General features: G+C 41.0%; 1 protein-coding gene across 1 annotated transcript in view; it reads left to right on the top strand.

The window, feature by feature from the left end:
* jam3a (junctional adhesion molecule 3a) overlaps positions 1 to 22,934 on the top strand; it is a 48,453-nt gene that overhangs the window by 18,664 nt on the left and 6,855 nt on the right. Inside the window, exons 2-5 of the mRNA XM_088346320.1 lie at positions 16,763 to 16,834; positions 16,909 to 17,022; positions 17,171 to 17,323; positions 20,874 to 21,076. Of these exons, the coding sequence (XP_088202446.1) occupies positions 16,763 to 16,834; positions 16,909 to 17,022; positions 17,171 to 17,323; positions 20,874 to 21,076 (542 nt within the window). The remainder of the gene's footprint in view (positions 1 to 16,762; positions 16,835 to 16,908; positions 17,023 to 17,170; positions 17,324 to 20,873; positions 21,077 to 22,934) is intronic.

Here is a 22,934-nt window from a genome sequence, read left to right as displayed (position 1 = left end):
TGATTTTAAACAAACTACGATTTATTTAGAAAGCAAAATAATTAATCAAACAAAACACACAAAAGAAACTCGTGCGCTTCTAGCTAACAAAAGGTAACATGTGAGGAAGAGAGGAAGAGCGGGAGGGGATTTTGCAGCCATTAAAAGTACTGCTCAATCAGGCCAATTTTAAGATAATCAACTCATTTTAATGACCACTTATGAGTTGACAGTGGTTAGCGCGTGTGCGGCACAGTTCTAAGGTCTTGGGAACCTCCTGTGTGGGTTCAAATCCAGCTACCGGACTTACTGTGCGGAGTTTGTATGTTCTCCCCGTGCTCGCGTGCGTTTCCTCCGGGCACTCCGGTTTCCTCCCACATTCCAAAGACATGCATTTCAGGTGGATTGGCCGGTCCAAATTGTCCCTAGGTGTGAATGAGCGAGCGAGTTGTCTGTCCCTGTGTGCCCTGCGATTGGCTGGCAACCAGTTCAGGGTGTCCCCTGCCCACTGCCCAATGATTGCTGGGATGGGCTCCAGCACCCCCGTGACCCTACTGAGGATAAGCGGTGCAGATAATGGATGGATGAATTTTCCTGTTACGTGTCAGAATAAATTTATATGCCCAAGCACCAAGACAGCTATTCAGAAACTATTTTCTGGTGTTGACTTCATCAGAAGTAACATGTGGAGGGAGGGGCACTGCATGGACACTGGGCGCGTTTGAAAACCTTCCTTCCTTTTTGTAGAGCTCATCGTTTGCTTCTCGAGCAAAGAAAGAGCAAGTGAGAGTAAGCAATGGGCCAATTTAGCCCGGTGGCAGCCCCTGACTCGGGCTTCCTTTTTCCTCCTTGTCCAGGGGCAAAGGCTGGCCATGGCGGTCCAGGTCAGCGAGCCCCCTTTAGACTCCCAGTCCCAGAAACAGAAAAAGAAGGAGCGCGGACGTTTGTGCTTGCATTTTGAACGCCCTGTGATGTCATCAACCCCTGGGGTCATGTCATGTGACCTGTTGAGGGTTCCTGTTGACGCTTTTCAAAATAAAGTTCTCCAATTGATGAATCAATAGATGACTTTGGACCAGTGTTCCCTGTAAGCTGCGCGCGTGCGCAATTGCGCACTGCTCGCACATTCTCGGCACACAAGAGAATCTAGCCAGTGCACAAAAATGAGGGCTCAAAATTACTTATTAAGAAGCGACTCAAGTCAAAGTTACAGTGCATGAAGGTAAAAATACACGGGTTCCCCTGACGTTGTGTCCTAAATGCGGTATTTTGAAGTCGAACGAAGTTGAGTAAAGTTAGAAGAGTATGTCGGGAACCGGCTTCTTCGGCTCGGCTCACTAAAAAGGGTCCTAAACAGCTCTTCAGGTTGTTTTTGCTTCTTTGATCCCAACGTGACCAAATATTAAGTAAACTTATGCACAAAATGACTTAAAGGAAGGGGGCAATAGAACAAAAAAGAAAAAAATACCAAAATGAAAAAGTAGTGAAAAGCTGAGAAAAAAAGAAACAAAAGGAAGAGAAAAAAAAAGAAGGAAAAATTTAGAAAAAAGCCAGAAAAAAGAAAGAAATGTAGGAAAAAAGTAAATAGAGAACAAAAAGAAAAAAGTAACAGCTCGGAAAAAATAAACACAATGAGATTTTTTTTTTTAAAGGAATTTAAAAAAAAAGTAGATAAAAAAACACAGAAAAAACAATAAAAAGTTTGTGTTGCATTCAAATAATTTCCAATGATATCAAGTGAATCGTGTTGCCAACATTGTACTTCCACTAAAAAATGTGATTAAGTACAGTTCTCTATCTTACAACCGACTAAATAAGCCGCCAAAAATGTTAATATTATGCGATAAAATATATCAGGAAATAAAAACAATTGGATATCTTGTGAAAGAATTGTAAAAACAAACGACGTTTGTAGGCCGTACAACCTTTGCAATAGTACATGAGTCAATTGATTCAAAGAGAAAAATAATTTTGCATTGCCGGAAACTCAGCAAAATGTAACTTGATGTCCAGTTTTGGACATGTTTGATTGAGTTGCCACACTTGGGATTGCTGTTGCTCACTGTTGTTTCAAGCGTTGCTCACCGACTTTGTGTGAACGCTCAGACCCGTGGAAAATTAGAGGGCACATCAACCACTGGTGTCATGTCATGTGACCTGTTGAGGGTTCCTGTTGACGCTTTTGATGGATTTAAACTCTAAAGATGTTATTCTACTATTGCACAAGCTTCTTTGCATACAATACGCCTTTCTTGCTTGTGTTTGAAGAAGGAGGAAACAGGATAACACCTTATTTGCGGCCAGATAAGGAACCTGTCTGACCGCAGGCCCACCTAGTTTTTGTTTGCTATAAATAAACGTTGTTGTAAGTTTAAACAGGTGTTGATACAATAAGATGTTTTTGTGAAAACAGATCTGAAACTGTTTTCTGTCACTCCCCTTCCCTTTAGCAGAGAAACATGTAAATTAGGGCGTTCCTAATACAATAAAAGGCAAGGACGAAATATACATTTTCAGAGTATCCAGTAGACTGCCAATGGGTAGACTATGGATATTTCTCACTTGCAAGTAAGTTATACTCACGATTCTCTGTGTCTTTTTTGTATATAGGTTTTGTACATCTGTTGGGTTAAACCTGACATTTATTTGGTCCTTCGAGAGCCGGATTCCAACAAACCTGACGATCCCAGCGTGTGAGTAAAGATCCAGGCAAGTCTGTGGCCACAGCATTAAGACCCTTTTCGGGACTGGTCCTTTTCCTTACAAGTTGGGATCCGAAGGTTGACGGAAAGTCCAAGGACTCAGAGAACTGTGAGTAAAACTTTTATTTTAAAAAGGAATGCATGTGACTAAAAGGGTATGAGTGTGAAGAATTCAAAACAGAGTTAAGAAAATAAATCCTAACAATCCTAGGCACTATTAGGTAAAAGAGAAACGTGGCCAGTAAGACTTAAGACACAGTCTTAAGTAAGAGGGAAAGGGGTTCCTCTCCGTTTCAAAAAAGAACTCAAGGGAAGTTCTTTAAGAGGGCAAGGGTTCCTCTAAGTAAAAGGGCAAGGGTTCCTCTCTGTTTAAAAAGAACTCAAGGGAAGTTCTTTGTTCTTCAAAAAGAGTGAAAGTGAGTGTGAAAGAAAATACTATTACCACTAGGTAATTGTATTTTATACCAAAGCAACAGGGAATAAATGGTGAGCCTTTGTGGATGCCTGTATGCAAGAAAATTCCACCTGCATAGGTTGAAGTGAATTTTACCACAAAAGGTTATTTATCACCATCCTGTTGAAAGAGAAACTCAGTGTTAGAATACACTAGGTATTAAAAACCACTGAGTCCAAATTTAGTTCTAAAAATGGGAAAGGGGCAAAGTAAAGTAAAACAGAAGCTTTTAGAAGATTTTTTCGTGCAAAGACTGGATGAACAGACACAAGTCTGGATAAAAATAGCAAGACAGGAGAGAGAGGATGTAGGGGAATGCATAACGCAGATAGAAAATCTAAGGCGATCTTATCATCTAAACGGAATGGAAGTACAGCAAGTTTGGATGACACAATTAGGGCCAGATTGGTTCCACGTAAAGGTAGCATACTCTCCAACTAATGACGCTAACCATCCCGTGATACTTGCACCCGAATCTGAACGATTGACACAACAGGTGACCCCTCTCCTAGAAAGAATCAGAACTAAATACAGGAAAAGAGCAAATTACACTGAAATAGGGAGATGTAAACAAAAACCAGATGAGCCATTTGATGAATACAGAGTAAGAATGGAAAAGGTGTTTAGGGCACATAGTGGGTTAGAACCTGGTGATGGAGCTGACGAGGGCCCCTATAAACAACAATTAAAAAATGCATTGCACTCAGGCTCCTTAGCAGAGATTAGTGGATGGGTAAATCGCCACTATATAAGCATGAATGGAGGAACACTTGCAGAATACATAAATCATGCCCTCCATGCTGAGAAAGTGATCAAAAGTAAGAAAGGGGAGAAGAAGCCATCAACAATTTTCTACCAAGAAGATGAAGGAACCACAGTGTTCTTTCAACAATCTAGAGGTAGAGGTAGAGGTTTTGGATCACGTGCAAGCAATAAACCTAGAACCTGTTGGTCTTGTGGGAAGGAAGGGCATATTGCTATAAATTGCAGAGGCAACCCTTCCCCACAAGACCATTAGAGTGCATGACTGGGCCCGGAGCCGGGACCAAAGCCTGAAGTGAAATTTGAGATAGAGATCAAGCTAGGGGATGGAAATGAGGAAGAGGAAGAATATCTTTTCAAAACTCGCCATGAGAAATTTGAAGAACAGGTTTTAAACTTAGAAAGCATACTGTATAGAGAGAAAATAAGAAACCTAAGTCACCAAATTTTGTTAAATTTATTAGAAGTTTGATTGTTTGGGCCCTGTGTATGTCTTATGTTATATGTTTGTCTGTCTTACTTGTCAAAAAGAAAGCTAAACGCTAAAAAAGTACGTTTTCAAAAGAGCTGAGATTGTTTAAAGAGTAATATTTAAGAAGAATTGATAGAACAGATTAAAGGAGTTGGAAAAAGTATTTTTTTTTTTTGAGGAATAGGTGTTCACCATAAGGGTGTTTAACACAGGCACCGTGGGCCACAGATGGTTCTGGAGATTTTTTCTTGCGGTCCGAATTTTTTAGTTGAAAACCGATAAATTAAAAACTGAGAAATTTAGGAAAAAAAAAATGAGTGAGTTATTTTAGATGCGTTAATTCAAGATAATGACAGAATAATACAGAAAAAGATAAAATATTCCTGTTTTTAGTACAAAATTGGTAAAATAAGGACTGGGAAGACTAGGAAAAAATCTATTTAAGTGAATTGGAATAAATTAATTTGAGATAAAAGCATTTTTATACAAAAGTATTGAAAAAGCGTTAATAAATAATTTATTTTCAATGAATATGGAGGAAAAATGTATTGAGTGGAATACAAATGAGTAATATAACTTGTTGCACATCAATATATGTGATTTTCACATTAAATGAGTAAAGCTAAAATAGTAGATTTAATTGGTTTGAAGGAAAAAATTAAAATTAAGTGAGATGATTATACTTCATTTTCGCATTAAACAGGTGAGCTAAAAAGCTATTGTGAGAGGGCGTGTAAGGAAGGAATGTTATGTTGAGAATGGATTGTTGGCAGAACAGGTAGGGAAGCTACAATACAGAAAAATGAGAGTAAGTAAAAGAAGGTATAAAGGGAAAAGAAAATAAATATTAAGAAAAGGAGCATACAAAAAAAAGAAAGAGAAACAAAGGGGAAAGTTAATTAAATATCAAAAAAGATAATTGGTTGAAAATTAAGTGAGGCTAACCATAATACCATAGATTGGTACAAATAACTTAACTTTTTCAACATTGAATTGTGTTAAGTCTAGATGACTAAAAGCAAATGGGTGAGAGTGAAGCACATTATAGAGTGCTTTTGGAGGTCTTCGTTGACTTGAAAAGCGCTGTATGAATGCAGACCATTTACCATTTATAACATTACTTTTATAGAAAAGCTACAAATATAGAATAAAATTATTTCAAGGGGATGAATATCTAATTAAATGCTAATAAACATGGACATAATATGTTGTTTTGCTTTAGAAGAAGAAGAAAGAAATACCACAATATTTATACACAAATAATATTACAGAGGAGAAAATGTACGGTATTGGGTAGCAACAGGCCTTAACGCATGGTTCAGCGATTATACTGGTCTTTCCAGAAAGTCATTATTCTGGACTATAATAGTAAACTCAGGAGTACATCTGAAAAAAAAAAGAAGGAATGACACATTTACTTTACTGAGGAACAGCAGGAGCTATTAAAACAAATTCCTAATAAACTATGGTCCCAGGGACCCACAGATGTAGGACTAGTCAAAGGAGCAAACCTATAATAATAAGACCCAAAACAGAACATCGGCCCAGAATAAAACAATATCCTCTAAAACCAGATGCAATGGAAGGAATAGAACCAGTAATAGAAGATCTAAAGAAGGCGGGAGTACTAATTGAATGTGCTGAGTCACCCGTAAACACACCGATGTTTTCTGTAAATGAGGCACCCCCATCAACATGATGGACAATTGTTCAGGATTTGATAGCAGTAAATAATACAGTGATCCAAAGGTCCCTGTTTGGTGGATCCACACACGCTATTGAACTCACTGAAACCAAAGGCCAAGTATTTCACAGTGGTATATATATAAGCAACGCATTCTTCTCAGTACCAATGCATAAAGACAATCAATTTTGGTTTGCATTTACGTTTAAAGGGAAAATATATACCTACACCTCAAGGGTATTGTGAAAGTCCAAGAATTTACTCTCAAGTAAGTTTCGAGCCTCTAAATAAGAGCGAACTATTAACTTGTGTAGATGATATATTAGTAGAACCAGGAAAAGAAAAATAATATTGCATACTAAGAGCAGGAAATCTGAGTCATTTCAAATAATCAAAATTTTGAAATGAGTTTGAAAATAACGACTTATTAACACAGGAAAAGAAATCGTGAGATTGGAAATTAAATTTTCTGTTTTAATCATTAATGAAATGTGCTTTGTTCTTAAAAGGAAAAAAAAGACACACAAGTATTAATTCAGATAAGGTCATGTTTATTTGTATAGCTCTTAATCTCTAAGGATATTAAGGGGCTGCAAAGAGAAAAGACTATTGCAAACCGAAGATTATGATAATAATATAATATAATACAAAGCGAGTTGATAAGGCAATTTATTAGTGACAAGTATATGTTGTTTTATATTGAATCAATGAGAAAAGATAGTTGATTATGATTGAAGAGAGAGGAAATGACAATTAAAAAAAAAGATTTGACGTTGAGTTCCATTTGGCATTTTTGAGATTTTTGATATTTAGGCAGTGTGATAGTTTGGAATTTTGATGAGATTAGCGCTAAGGACAATATCCCCTAGGAGGACAACTGATAAAAAGTCTTTCAAGAGAAGGTGAAATAAGCCACGCTTAATTTTTAAGTATAAGCATGTTACAATTAACAAATGATTGATAAATACGTAACCAATGCTGACTTATAGTTAAAAAGAAACAATTTCTATGGAAGGAGTGTTTTTTAAAAGATAACGAGAAACTGATTGAGCCTGAATAGGTAGGATCATAGATATTTAAAAATAGCAGATTAATTATCTTGAGACAGATCATGAAAATTTTAAAAAAATGTATATTTGCATGGAAAAAAAAAATAATAATGTTTCCATTTAACTAAAAGAAAAAAGGAAACAGAACGTGAACAAAAAGAAAAAGAGGCTAAAATAACAGACAAAGTATTGTTTCGTAGAAAAGAAAGATGAAACAGGAAAATGGAGGACAGGCTATGCTGTAGTAACACATGATAAAGTATTAAAGGCAGAAGCATTAACTCAACATTGTTCAGCTCAAGCTGATCCTTTCAGAAGCCTGCAAACTTATGAAAGATAAGATAGTAACAATATACACAGATAGCCAGTATGCCTATGCAACAACTCACACGTTTGCACAACACTGGAAAAATAGAGGTATGATAACATCAACAGGAAAACCAGTGACACATGCAAAACTGCTAACAGAACTATTACAAGCAGTGCAGCTGCCAAAACAGTTAGCTATATGTAAATGCGTGGCCCACACACCAGAAACAAACCCAGTTTCAAAGGGCAATGCATTTGCAGATAAAATAGCAAAACAAGCTGCACAATGAGAAATAACAGTTCTAAGTCTAACAGAAAATGCCTTAAAAAAAAAAAACAAAATACTACAAGAAATGCAACAACAATCGCCTAAACCAGAGCAAGAACTCTGGAAAAGAAAAGGAGCACACCTAAAAGATTGAATCTGTAAATGACAAGAAGATAAACCAATCCTACTAAAAAAAATCTATACAAATGGGCAGAAATATTGAGACAAGGGAAGATATGTCTCAACAGGAGGGATATAGTAGGATTGATAAACCAGATATTGATAACCTATGGTTTTAACTCCTATAAAAAAAATAATGATAAAATAAAAAATTGTAGTACATGTTTGATATGTGCAAAGCACAATGCTCAGGGTAATCTAAGACCAAAGAGAGTTTCCAAAGATAGAGAACACCATATGAAGTAATATTTGGTGAATTACCATTCTTTAAAAAATATGTGGGAAACTGATGATGAAAGTACTCTGGTTGATTACATGAGAAAAATATTGCAGCACCAGAAGCAACTGGCGGATCGTAATGATAACGATGATACAATTTTTATGTCTCCATAGGAAAGCCAATTAGTTGAACCAGGTGATTGGGTCCTGATAAAAAGCAGTAAAGATTGCAGAAAAACACATGAGCTCATTTGACACACTGTAAGAAAGTAATTAAGCATGAATAAAATAACTGTTTCAATGTTTCTATTTTAGCATACGCTTTGATTGTTCTTAGTTGCGTCATTGTAATAGCACTGTGGTAACTACTGGAGAGCTGTTATTCCTCAACAAAACTTTCAGAGGCAGTCTGGCTACAAAGGGGGCTGCAATTATAGTTTGCAGTCGTCTCAAACCAGTGAAGATTGTCCACAACTCTGGAAGTGTTAGGAGGAATTGCAGATCTGCAGGTAGAATGCTAACAGGTAGAATGGTAGCGGTAGGCGAATTGGTAGTAGCAATTATAGCAACGTTTTTATTGTTATTTGAAGAAAACCTTAATGTGCAAAAGAGAAGAAGAAAAAGTAAAAGGACTCTCAGGAAGACAACTGGGATGGCGTTCCCCAGGTTTCTCCAAGAGCCCCACGGGCGCTGAGATGCTTTTGCACCCGGCAGTGGTGAAGCCATATTTGACACTCCTTGCTGAGAGCTCCAACCCTGCAACTCTGGAGGGTGCTGCAGGGTCACTTCGAAACTTCTCACTGGAAGTTTGCGGCATACAACCGTGCTGCAGTGTGGAAGGAAAAAAGACTTTCCATCCTGGTGGAGCTGCTGCGAATGGACAACGATTAATGTGTCCCAGCCGTTGCAAGCACGCCTGCACCGAAAAAGGCGAATGCTGCCACCGCGAATGTCTGGGCAGCTGCACGCACGCAAACAGCGACACGGCATGCGCCGCCTGCCTGCATTATTACCACGAAGGCCGCTGCGTGCCCGACTGCCTGCCCCGCACTTTCAAGTTCGAGGGCTGGCGCTGCATCACCATGGACCTTTGCTCACAAGTTCACCTGCCCAGCGACGTTCACTTCGTCATCCACGAGGGCGAGTGCATGCCCGACTGCCCCTCCGGGTCCGCACCAACGAGAGTAATCGGATGCTGTGCAGCGCCTGCAACGGCCTATGCGACAAAATCTGCTCCACCTCCGTCATCGACTCGGTGAACGCCGCTCAGTCCCTCAAGGACTGCACCGTCATCACCGGCAATCTGGACATCAACATCCAGCACCTTCACAACCTCTGGGACTGGACTCAGCACAACCTAACCATCCGTGCGGAACGCCTCTTCTTCCGCCTCAATCCCAAACTCTGCATGTCCGAGATCCACACCATGTGGGAGAAAACCAGCGTCACGGAAAAGGCCCAGGAAGGCGACTTTCGCAATAACGGCGAAAGAGCCAGTTGTGTGAGCCACGTCCTCAGGATTTTGTCCAACAGCACGTCCAGCTATGCCATCCGCCTGATGTGGGAGCGCTACCATCCACGGGATTACAAAGGCCTTATCAGCTTTATGGTCTACTACAAGGAGGCCCCTTCTCAGAACATCACCGAATTCGACGGCCAGGACGGCTGCGGTTCCAACAGCTGGCACATGGTGGACGTGGATCTTCCGAAGGATAATAATACGGACCCCAAAGTCGCCATTCACCACCTCAAACCCTGGACCCAGTATGCCATTTTTGTCAAGGCCATTACCCTGTGGGTGGAGGACAAGCACATTCCTGGTGCAAAGAGTGACATTATTTGAATTCGAACTCGTCTGTCATTGCCGACCGTGCCCAAAGAACCCCGTGCCTACGCAAATTCATCCATGAAACTGCTGGTCAAATGGTCGCCGCCTCTTTTTCCCAACGGCAACCTAACCTACTACCTCGTCAGATGGCAGCGGCAGCCAGGACACAGAGAGCTATACCTGCACAATTACTACTCCAAAGAGCTGAAGATCCCGATCCGGATGCCTGCCACGGGATTTAGCGACATGGAGGAGATCAGCAAGCCCACCAAGTCAGAATTGTCCGGGGCCAAGAAGGGTCCTTGCTGCGTTTGCCCAAAGACCCCAGAGGAGAAGGACCGGGAGAAGGATGACCGCGTCTTTCTCAAGCTCTTTGAGAACTTCCTTCACAACGCCATTTTTTGCAAAGACCTCAAGATCGTCGTCGCCGGGACCTTTTTGGGCTGGCAAATGCCACTTTCTGACATTTTCCAGATCTTTTTTCAGAAGTTTTTGACTACGGTGAATCAGACGACAAAGTTTAACCTCTAAGTGTAACATGAGTACTATAACATGATTCTGTAACTGAAAATCGAGAGAAGAAGTTATTGGATGACAAAGAGAAATAGTGCAAAGTGAATAAACAGGAGGGAAATGATGGATTTAAACTCTAAAGATGTTATTCTACTATTGCACAAGCTTCTTTGCATACAATACGCCTTTCTTGCTTGTGTTTGAAGAAGGAGGAAACAGGATAACACCTTATTTGCGGCCAGATAAGGAACCTGTCTGACCGCAGGCCCACCTAGTTTTTGTTTGCTATAAATAAACGTTGTTGTAAGTTTAAACAGGTGTTGATACAATAAGATGTTTTTGTGAAAACAGATCTGAAACTGTTTTCTGTCACTCCCCTTCCCTTTAGCAGAGAAACATGTAAATTAGGGCGTTCCTAATACAATAAAAGGCAAGGACGAAATATACATTTTCAGAGTATCCAGTAGACTGCCAATGGGTAGACTATGGATATTTCTCACTTGCAAGTAAGTTATACTCACGATTCTCTGTGTCTTTTTTGTATATAGGTTTTGTACATCTGTTGGGTTAAACCTGACAGCTTTTCAAAATAAAGTTCTCCAATTGGTTAATTAATAGATGACTTTGGACACGCAATGAAATAAATCTATACCATGAATCATGGCAGCACACACCGGCAAATTATTAATATGTTGACTACAAATTACCTATTTGGGAATTCAAATTTTAATTATACAGAGTGTAGTCACTTCCCGTAAACAAAGAAAACATTATTGTGTGTAAGTCCATTTGTAGCGTGCGCTTGTATGTGCTTTCGAAAAAAGGGAAAAGTAAAGGTCTTGTGGAACGAATTTTGAGTCGGGGTTCCTTCTTTTTTGGCTGTGGTCGTTGGCTGGAAAAGGATAGGGGGAATGTATTTGTTGCAATTTGTTCACTTCAGATTGAAGGATTTTATACATTGTAGTATAAAAGATTTTATACGATTGAATACAAGTTACATTTATTGAGTGCGATGAAGATTTTCACAGAGTAGGCTTAAGTTCAATGAGCAGTAAAGGTTCAGGGCACCCTGGCCTGGTACGCAATATTGTTCACAGGAGTGGCGGTAGCTGACGTAAGACTGATAAGATAATCAGCGCATCCAGACGCAGAAAAGGCCCTGATGACGGAGGAGGGCTGGCATTGTTTTGATAAACGCTCTGCTGTTATGAGTTTTCCAGACATCAAGGCGAGGTGGTGGAGCCTACGTGGGGGCTCCCCTGGCACGCCCATGGGAGGAGCCGGCACACCAGCTTGCGGAAAAACATGGGCCGAAAGAAGAGAAGCGGGAGAAAGAGAGAGAGGAGGCTTGACAGAGACTTGAGCGACACTAATTCGGCCATATTCGATGGAGTTCACTTAGTTAAATTGTTTAAGAAATTAAATCTGCCCCTGTGTGGAAATGCCGGTCTCTTGTTCATGTAGGTTGTGTTTGGTTATCGGAGTCAGATAACTAATTCGAACAATTTGGTAAACGGTACATTTTAATATTAAATTCCTAACAAGATGATAAAGAGTTTTGCTTTTTCTAAGAATTATTTGTTTTTACAAAAAATTGTTGCTTATATTCAATGTTTCATATTTAATTTTCTACCAAATGGAAAACATATCTAGCTGCCAATTTCAAAAAGATTTTAGTAGGAAAAATATTTAAACTCATTGATAGGGAAAGAATTGTTTGGGGAGAGAGTGAACTGTTGCTCGAAAATGAAAGAAACACAATTCTGGATGCACAATTTCTATTTCTGAATCTCTCTCTCTCTCTCTCTCTCTCTCTCTCTCTCTCTCTCTCTCTCTCTCTCTCTCTCTCATTAGCCGTACCACTTATCCTCAGTAGGGTCGCGGGGGTGCTGGAGCCCATCCCAGCCATCATCGGGCAGTGGGCAGGGGACACCCTGAACTGGTTGCCAGCCAATCGCAGGGCACACGGGGACAGACAACTCACTCGCTCATTCACACCTAGGGACAATTTGGACCGGCAAATTCACCTGAAATGTATGTTTTTGGAATGTGGGAGGAAACCGGAGTGCACCGAGGAAACCCACGCAAGCACGGGGAGAACATACAAACTCCGCACAGGAAGTCTGGAGCTGGATTTGAACCCACGCAGGAGGTTCTGTGCCGCACAAGCGTTAACCACTGCGCCGCCGTGCTGCCCTATTTCTGAATCATATTGCTTAAATTTTGATATTATTCATGATGAGCGCAAGCTAGAAATGCGGACATATTGACCTGCCTACTCGACAGCAATGCAACATCAGGCGCTTTCGCTACATGTACAAATAGCGGTTATGCTTATGTAATTGCGCCATGCATCATCCTAAGAGCGACTCCTCCAGCTTTGCTCCTCTCCCGAGGCTAAATAAGGTGACCGCATTTCGATATCGCTCCCTCGATTGTGCTTGCGAGCGCCGTAGCTAATAAATTGACCAACGGATGTACCCGTAAAACTCAAAGTCAGCACTCTAACCCCCGCCTTCGTCTGGAGAAACGCCAGAACAATAAAACGCCGTCGCCGCCGTGATATTTATGGTTCCGGTACCGTGGCGTTATGTTTTTATGAGCGCCGATTGAACACGGGGAGCATCCTCCCCGTCGACCCGCCGCCGGCTTCGTTATTATCCAATTAAGCGCTATTATGGGAGGTGATAGGAATTAGAATTAGAGTTGTCTTTATTGTCATTGATTACGATGTAGTGTACATCATTCACAATGAGATTAGATTTGGCACAACAGGATAAACGTGTAGTAAAAGACTTAAAAGGAAAAATAAAACATAAGAATAATTTAGTGATACCTCCGTACTCGACCGTAACCCTTATCGGGATTGGTGTGTAACCCATGTTGTACTCGAACGGTTTGAGAACCGAAACATTTTTCTCATATGCAGTAATAGTAATTATGCGTTGCTAGGCATTCCAAAATACCCCATGAATAAAATGTGTAACTAAACAACAATGATGATTTAAATGTGTAGACAAAAAATAGATTAAACACAATAAAGATAAAAATATAAAACTATTCCAAAATTGTACATTTGAACAGTGGTTCGATAGCAGACACTCATCCACTAGTTGTCATGTCCAGCATGGTCACCGTGGCGACCGGCTGGCCCCGCCCCCTTGGCACCGGCTGTAGCAGATTTTCTAATTTGCGTGTGTGCTTCTTAAGGGCGGGTTTTGGGGATTGCCGGTTGCGGGTTCATTGCATTACTTTGCATTATTCTGTTCTGTTTGACTTGAGGAAACCTGTACTTGCCCGTTCTGAGTAAAAGCCTGTTTTGTGAGTATTCCTAGTCTGAGTTCCTGTTTGCCTGTAAGCCTGTTTTTGTTTTTGTCCCTGAGTGTTGGACGACTTTTGTTTCCTTAATAAAAGTAACTGATCGTTAACGCGAATGAGTTCACCCTTCCTGCCTCCTGGCTCCGATCTGGTCCGGGCCCGTGACAGAATGAACCCGCAACCGGCAATCCCCAAAACCCGCCCTTAAGAAGCACACACGCAAATTAGAAAATCTGCTACAGCCGGTGCCAAGGGGGCGGGGCCAGCCGGTCGCCACGGCGACCATGCTGGACATGACACTAGTCTTGTATTACATAAAAACTTTCTTCCAAACTCGATTATTTCTCTCTCTTTTCATTCCCCTCATCGCTATTTTCTTGGCACCCGTTGCTATTGGCAAAAAAGGTGATAAAACACAAAATCACAATGTATCCTCAATAGGTGGCGGACTGACAATCTCTCTCAAAATGATGCTACCCAATCAGGCTAGGGTATGAAATGAAATGAAATGATCTGCATTTGTACAGCGCTTTTCAAGTCAATGACTTCCCAAAGCGCTTTACAATGTGCTCCACATTTCCCAATAGCGGCCTTGCTGCCATGTAAGGCACTAACCTGCTTATTGGGGGTATTAGGGGTTCAGTGTCTTACCCAAGGACACTTCGACATGTAACACAGACGAGCCGGGATTCGAACTGGGATCCCTTGATCCCAAGACGAGCGCTCTACCTCCTGAGCTACTGCCGTCAAAACTACTGAGAAAATACTGCACAAGACTGTCTTTAACATGAAACCCGACTGGATGTGGGCTCTTTTACACCTTTGCTGCCCACTAGTGGCAGGAGGTAGCATTTGTTTTTTACACAAAAACCCCTCACTAGTTCGTGCTTCGGTTATCACTGGTTCACTCCTTTGCGAATTTTCAGTTGAATTGTATCGTCTCTACTGTCATTGATATTTCGGATCGTACATTGTGTTACGATAGACAGGGCGGACAGAGTAAGGAGGGTGCTCTGTGTTGGGTGGGTGTGACTGTCTGTGCGCACAACTTTGATAGGCTGGTGTGCCGGTTTCGGCAAGCGCAGTCAACGTCTCGGAATCAAAACAGACTAGAAAGGATAGCGGCTGCTAGCTTTTAGCGGCTCATTACATTGTAAAGAAGTTCATCATTTAAATCGGACTCTAAGGAAAGTCAGAAGAATGTAAAGAAATGCTGATGACCAGCGGTGCTTCTGAGGCAGCGTTGAAAGGCAAAGCAATAGCCTGGCTGCAGATCCGGCCTAGTTTGGCAAGGCTAACACCAGACGCTAGCACGCAACTAGCCAGCCGTTTGGTGCTGACTCACACAATGTCCATGACATTGTGGCAAGGGTCCAAGCGTTCAGATTTCCGCGTGAGATTCAGGTTTGATAAATCCCTGGACCCCACAGAGGTGGACGTGTATGTGGTGGCTCCTCGTTCCTACCTGAAGCTGCACATGTTTACGACCATTTTCATATTAATTTTGTATTATGACAATCATAGCTGAAACAAATTGGCAATGAATCACTTCATAAATTCGTCGTACCACAGAGCCAGTGACTTCACACGCAGAGCGAGTCCGCGAGCATAACTGAGCGCAGTGTAATGCGAACTAATAAGGCGCTGTTTTGAAGAGCTGCGGTAAATTCAACTCATAAAACATGGCGTACACGGAGAAAACAGTTTGAACTGAAGTCTGCAAAAGTGTGGAAGCACTCCACATTTCATAAAGCAAAAAAGTGTGTCACTTGCAAGGTTTGCAAAAGTAATATGGCACGGGAGCGCCACGATGGTGAGGCGGCAATCAAAACCAAAACGTAGGGTCACCGACGATGATGAAGGGAGCTCAGTAGCAGGGTAACCCACTTCATTATTTGTTCTTATTTGTTTGTTATTTGCCTTTTTAGTGTGGAAACATCCCAGCCATCTCCGGGCAGTAGGCAGGGGACACCCTGAACTGGTTGCCAGCCAATCGCAGGGCACACAGGGACAGACAACTCATTCGCTCATTCACACCTAGGGACAAATTAGATCAGCCAATTCACCTGAAATGCATGTTTTTGGAATGTGGGAGGAAACCGGAGTCCCCGGAGGAAACCCACGCAAGCACGGGGAGAACATACAAACTCCGCACAGGAAGTCCGGAGCTGGATTTGAACCCACGACGGGTTCCCATGACATGAACTGTGCCGCACAAGCGCTAACCGCTGCGCCGCCGTGCTGCCCCTGCAAGAATGTATTGTGTGTTATTATTTGTTGATCTGAGGTTCTGTTTTTGTATACTCATAATCTCGAGGTAAGTTTTCCCCTTGGGAACTATATTGAAGGTGTTACGCCTCCTTGTGGCCCTGGTCCCCAATAACCGTAAAAAAACGTGGGATCTCTGTATTTATCTAAAAAAGTAACTTTTGTTAGAAATGAACAAGAGACTTTCTTTTGTTTTAGATGTAATCAGAAATATGACATTTGAAAAATTGATAACATTCCATCAGTCCGGCCCTCAGATTGTAGTCAAATTTGTTTCTGCCCTATCTGTTTGATTTTGACACCCCTGGTTTGAGGGATCGGAAGCGTCTGCCAGTAGGCAGCTGGTCCAAGTTGAAAGGAGTCCTTCATAATGTTTTTGGCTCTGCTGCAGTTTATTGGCCGGTAACTTCTCCAGACTGGGCAGGGAGCAGCCAATGATTTCCTGGGTGTGTTTATGACTCTATGTAAGCATATCCTATCTGTTGTTGTGCTCCCAGCATACCACACCATAACTCCAGTATGCTCTCCTCTTTGGCTCTGTTGAAGGACACCAGCAGCTTCTGTTTTGGGTTAATCTTCTTGGATAGAAATGGGAAGCATTAAATACCCTCTTCAGAGAGCGCTCGTATGTGTGTGTTTGCCATGATAATCCGTTGTTTATAAGGCGAGTTGCCCAGCTGCTAATGTCTGCTAATGAAAACTTCATCAGGGTGACTCAGCTTTAAGTCTTTTTTTTCTTCTTCTATATTTTCCACAGGGCACGTCCCGTCGTCGCTCGCGGTAATCCTCCGAACAACGGACAAAATCGTGTGGGCGAATGAGTTTGAGCGTAAGTTGCCACATCTCAAGGCCCCTCTCATTCAAATTTGCATCGCATTTCATCCTCTCCTTTCCTCTCTGCAGCCGTGGAGCTGACCTGCTTAATAGAATCCATATCCACCAACAACCCGAGGATTGAGTGGAAGAAGATTAGGAACGGCATCCCGAGTTATGTTTACTTCCAGAGAAAGATTGCCGGTAAATTGACACAACCGACTAAGGGGAATAAACGGCGCTTTGAGAGCACTCGGCTTTGAATTCCGTTCCTGACCTGACCCAAGTCGTGCTGCGGATTTCAATCAGCCATTGTAAGTTGTTTCTTTTTCTTCTTCTCTCTTTTGAAAAGGGGACTTGGAAAACAGGGCACAGCTCAGAGAGCCGGCCAACATTCTGATCTTCAACGCGACCCGGGCGGATACGGCCGAGTATCGCTGCGAAGTGGCCGCCATCGACGATCAGAGAGACTTTGATGAGATTCTCATTAGTCTTGCAGTGAGAGGTGTGTGAAATTTAACACGGGCATTTCTTCGTTGATTGTACCGGCTGGATTTCACCAAATTTTGACACTATAACGTGGCTATTATGCATCTTTTAAGGTCACATGTGGCTTGTCAATCTGTTTTATACAGCTTGGCAAATGAAAATGTTAGAATTTAAATAATATATTTAAAATTGTAAAGCAACCATTACCAAATTTACCCGTCTATAACATGTCTTTTTTGCCCTAGAAAAGTACTCAAATTTTGGGTGCGTGTTAACACGAGGTTTTACTTAAGATTGTATTAGAATGAAGAAAAGAACACACTCCGAGTCGGTGATTTAGGTTTTTGATAGCCCTTCCATCGGAGGCGCGTGCTTAGCTGATCGGATAAGAAATAAATCAGAGGCTCATTTATTGGAAAACACAAGAATGAAACAACACATCTAATTGGTTTAACGAGATCATATGAACACAGGAAACTAAAATGGTTTAGACAGGAATCACATGTTTAAATGCAGTGTATAATGTTGGTCGCCAGATGGCGTGTGAGTAAAATAAATGAGCAATAAGGATAGGGAAACTTTGAAACACAATGCATCTCTGTAATTGTAGGGAGGCAAGCTCTCGAGCGGGTTTGGAATGTGGGAAGGCAAGCTCTCGAGCGAGGTTGCTGGCTCTAAACATGAAGGCCTTTTTGATATATAGTCAGCCGGCCCCAAGAGGATACAATTGTTGCAAGAATACAAACAACACCTGCATATAATCTTTGGCTTCATAAAGCCACTTTTGAGGATAATATCATACAAAGGCACATTCAAACTATAATCGGACTCTAATTTCCCTTACACATATTACCGTATTCGTGCAATGATTGATCAGTCGAAAAATATTGCTGTCCATAATCGCAAAACATTGGGTGCAACAGGAATTGAACCTGGGTCACAATAGTGGGGGGATTTTTGTGGGTTATTGTACTATTTTCTTTGTTAATTATCCATTATCCGTTATCCATTATCAGTCAGTTCATAGTACGCTACAAAGCCATCCCTGCTTCTTTCGATTACGGCTTTGATTTCCCTTACACACTAGCACTGAATCCTAACCACTAGACCAGTGATATAGATGACTCGAGAAAAATCATTTGATTTTATCTCATTAGGGGGGGTAGGGACAAACAGAAATGGTGGATCCAACTGGATGTTTGATCTTACAGTACACACAGTCCAGTGTTTTTTCCCGAATTGCTCAGTCCACGTATTGAATGGATTTGGGAAGTACAGTCCATAAACATGCCCGATTAAAGTCGCCGGCGACAATAAAGGATGTTGAATAACTACATTTTACATTTTTTATTGTTTTTTTACATAGTTTATATTGTCAATAAGTTATTTCACTAATAGCAGCACTTTTCAACATGGTTTGTCACTTTTAATTCCAGTTCAGTGGTCCTTAAATAGTAGGGGGGCATTGGTTTAGTTTGAGCTGAGAAAAGTGAAACACAGTTTTAAACCGATTTTAATAAAAATAAAAGTATGGGTGCACCTACTTCTTGTTATACAGTGGAACCTCGGTTTTCGAACGCCTCTCAGTTCGAACAAATTGGTTCTCGACCCAAAATTTAGAGAAATTCTTGCTACGCTTTTCGTTCAAAAAATCGGAGTTCGAACGCCGGTACGCTAAGGGCGATGCTGAGCGGCGTACGAGTGTAGATTGGCCCCACCCCTCGTGAAGAATTGTTGTCACGGCAATGCGCACTCCTTCTCTGCTTTCGTTTTTGAAAAGCGGTGAAGGGAGTGTTTTCACTTCTAATTATGCCTCGGAAAAAGGTTGGTGCAAGCAGCAAAGTTGCTACAGGTGAAAAAAGAGGAGTAGTGCGTACAACTATTGCATTTAAGAAAGAAATAATAGCAAAATATGAAGAAGGTGTGCGAGTTTCCCTTCTTTCAGGAATACAGCATGGCTTCTGCAGACAACCGCCAAGGTAAGAAATCCTACTCATAATTCTTTTCTTTATCCTTTAACTGCTCACCACTTGTTGTGGGGACCCGGGTGCTAAATGAGGTGTAAACTACCTGATTTTTTTATTTTTACACGTTCATGTTAGCGTGATCTTTCGTACAGAAGATTACGCTAACGCGAAAGTACGATTAGCCTGGGTTAGCTTCATGTTTACTTTCGTGGTAAACATTTAGGGTGTTGGAACGGATTAAAACAATTTTACATTACTTTTAATGGGAAAAAACGACTCCGGTGATCGTACAAATCGGTTTTCGTACAAAGAAATGGAACGGATTATGGTCGAGAACCGAGGTTCCACTGTACTCGAAAAAATACAGTAGTAGGAAAAAAATAAAATAAAAAAAGTATACTGTGATACTGTTCTGTTTGGGATCAGAGTTCAAAATCACATTGAGGGAAACAACTCTGCCGTTACCTGATGATTAATCAGACTGGAACGAATGAATTGATTCATTCATAAATGGTATTGTATGTAGAAGCATTTTGTTGTGATCATGCATTTCCAATTTTATCCGCCCAATTTCCGGTCTGTAAGGCGCAGTTTGAATTTCTACCATACTGTGCCTTTAGCCCCAGAAAATACAGTATAAATATTACACAATGCATGTACGTAATTCATTCGAGTTCAGCTATCGGCCCGAGTGTCGACTCTGCCAAGGTTCTTTGGTGAATTTACGGCATCCACTAAATTGTTCCTCCTTGCCCAGTGTCTGTAGAGCATTAACTTAATTTTGGGAAGTACAACATATAACAGAATAAAATCTTCTGCACAATCCCTAGCCAAGTTTTTGTCATCATTTTAGGTGGGGATACTTATCACTTGCTCTACTCTGGAATAGCCTGACGCTCATTTTTGTTTTCATAAATATTATCGGGGCGGCAGTAGCTCACGTTCGATTCCAGGCTCCTCCTTGTTATATGTTGAAGTATCTTCGGGAAAGTCACTGAATCTCTAATGCCCCCGATAAGCAGGTAGTTGCCTTGCATGGCTGACGCTGCAATCGGTGTGAGTGTGTGTGAGTGGGTAAGTGTGAAGCATGTTGTAAAGCGCTTTGGGAGGTCTTCATTGACTTGAAAAGCGCTATATAAATGTGGTCCATTTAAAGGGATCGTGTGTAGTTTTTATCACCTATTTGCAAAAAAATCTTTCAATCATTTAAAAAAAACATACTTATTTTTTTAAAAATCTGCAAAAATACATCAACTATCATATAAACGTATATTTTTTTGAATACTCGAAGGTTGTAAGTTTGCATTCATTATATAACATGATCCTGACCGGAAGGGAGCTGAGATAATTGCCCCCCACCTTGCTGCTACTCAAAAAACCTTGCTTAGCTAAAAAAAAATGGGAAGAAAAATGATGCAGTTTGGTCACTTTGATTCTCCGTAGTGTGTTTCCTTGTGCTTTTTGTCGCTCATTTTCGACTGCACTCCACCATACAGCGACACCTAGTGGTCAACTAACACACACCGTCCCTTCAAGAAACTGTTTTAAAAAAATCCGTCCTCAAGACTAACGAAAAGCAAACATCCTTGTTGTGCCCAGTGAAACCAGTGGTGCCCCGATGCAGCGTCCCCGAAGCGGTTACGGTGGGCACGACGACAGAGCTCCGCTGTTTGGAGAACGAAGGATTCCCGACACCCGTCTACCGCTGGTTCCAGAATAATGAGGAGCTTCCCCAAGACCCCAAGAACACCCCCAAGTTCATCAACGCCACATATACCATCAACCCCGACACCGGCAGCCTGGTACGACAACAAATGTGATGTCTGGCAACATTTCTGATGCCCTTCGAGAGAAACATTTTTGCCAAAATGATTTATGTAATGCAAAACAGGAGTTGACAGTACTTTATTCAATATTTAGAACATACTAGATATAATCACTTTTTCACTAGCAAATCCAGTCCTCAATTTACACATGCAAATTGAACAGCATTGGAAGTTACCTATCAAAAACACTACACTTCTCTTTGTGTATCATCGGCGTCAATATCATGTTGATAAAATATAATTTAATCCTCAAAGAGCGATGAGAAGCGAATGCAATTTGTTCCATTAACGCGGCAACCACTAATGACAACAACACAAAAAGACATGTCTGTGTTGCAATCTGGCACTATTCTCCAAAGTAGGACAGCCCTGCCACTGTCGTCTCAAAATATAAGGCTCACATTTTCTTTTGGCGCAGTAGTAAATGCTTATCTATGTAATTGCAATCTTGTATTGTCACATGATCCTAAAACACGTGACGTAGACGACTCTGTCGTCCTAAATTCACAGTAGTCTCTTATACATTAAAACCAAAGAACAAATACTATGTACAGGCACAAACATTTAATTAACAAATAAAAGTACTGCGCTTTGTAAACGTTTTTTTAACAAATAACTTCTGGGGATGGGTGCCACCAGGCTCTACTTGCCCAAGACACACCACAGGAAATGGTGCCACTACGACCCTAGTGGTTAAGGGAACACACAGTCAAATTATGATTTCAATCATCAATGTGAACTGACTACTTCAATTTATGGAGAATTAAACGGGAGAAAATGAAAAATGATAACTCAGGTGTATATTTTTGTGTGTATAAGCTGTAAAAATGATAACGTGGCAGAGAATCGTAGCGTAACCTCAAATGAACTGTATTACCACATGACTTCACTGCCGCTAGGGCATACCATTGCACAAAAGAGGGTCCACACTCCCTCTACCAGTGTATGTTGCTGCTCTTCTGAATGAGCGAGCCCCTTTTGTCCTGACTTCACTCTGTAGGGTTAACTTCTTTTGAAGTCCGCGGTGCAGGGTGTAATGGGTAGTTGTTGTCGCCCATTTTTCCTTCTTAGCAAAAAAAAATCCTTACACACCGACAAGTCACCATCGATTACGTTGTAGAATTGTCTTGAACATCTCATTAAATAGTCCCATTCTTCTTTAAGGACCTTCAAGACCAGTTTTTGTGTTTTTCCAGTACCAGAAAAATCTAGTGTGAATCATGTAAATGCAGAGCCACCAAAATAACTGCAATTTAAATAGTGTTTAATCGTATGTGTCAATTTGTATTGTTATACAATTTTTAGATCTTGAGTAAATCGCAAATATATTTACTTTTTGAGACAAATCTTTCTCCGTATAGGTTTGGGGTAAAAATGGTAATACGTAGCCTACATTTTCATTAGCAAGACGTTCTTCCCATTACATTTTACCACTGGTAAACGCTACCCTATTTTTTTGCATGGCCCATAATAAATGTCTATAATTCCTACATAATCCTTGCACTCATACACATTTCAAAGTGCTATGTTAAGGTATAGCATAAACCTATCCTCTTGGGCGCAACCCGTAACCATGCCATACAAACTTATGCCAGATGCTGTTAATCACGAGGGAAGAAGAAACTCAAAAGCAAAAGCGAAGCCACCAGAGAGCAGTGTCGGCGTCATTTTTAAGTCAAGTTGTTGTAAAACATGGCAACAATTTGAGCGTTTAAAAGCACTTCACCCAAAATCCAAGCCCATTCAATCCTTAAAAACACCAAATTTAAGCATTTTCAAGGATTTCAAACCCTGTGTAAGTTCAACAAGCTGTTTTACGAACATGTACACGTTA

This window comes from Urocampus carinirostris, chromosome 10 (genome assembly GCF_059441175.1).
Source record: "Urocampus carinirostris isolate Australia breed hairy pipefish chromosome 10, RoL_Ucar_1.0, whole genome shotgun sequence".
NCBI lineage: Eukaryota > Metazoa > Chordata > Actinopteri > Syngnathiformes > Syngnathidae > Urocampus > Urocampus carinirostris.
The sequence above is the reverse complement of the archived record's forward strand: the minus strand, read 5'-3'. Positions and strand labels throughout refer to the sequence as shown.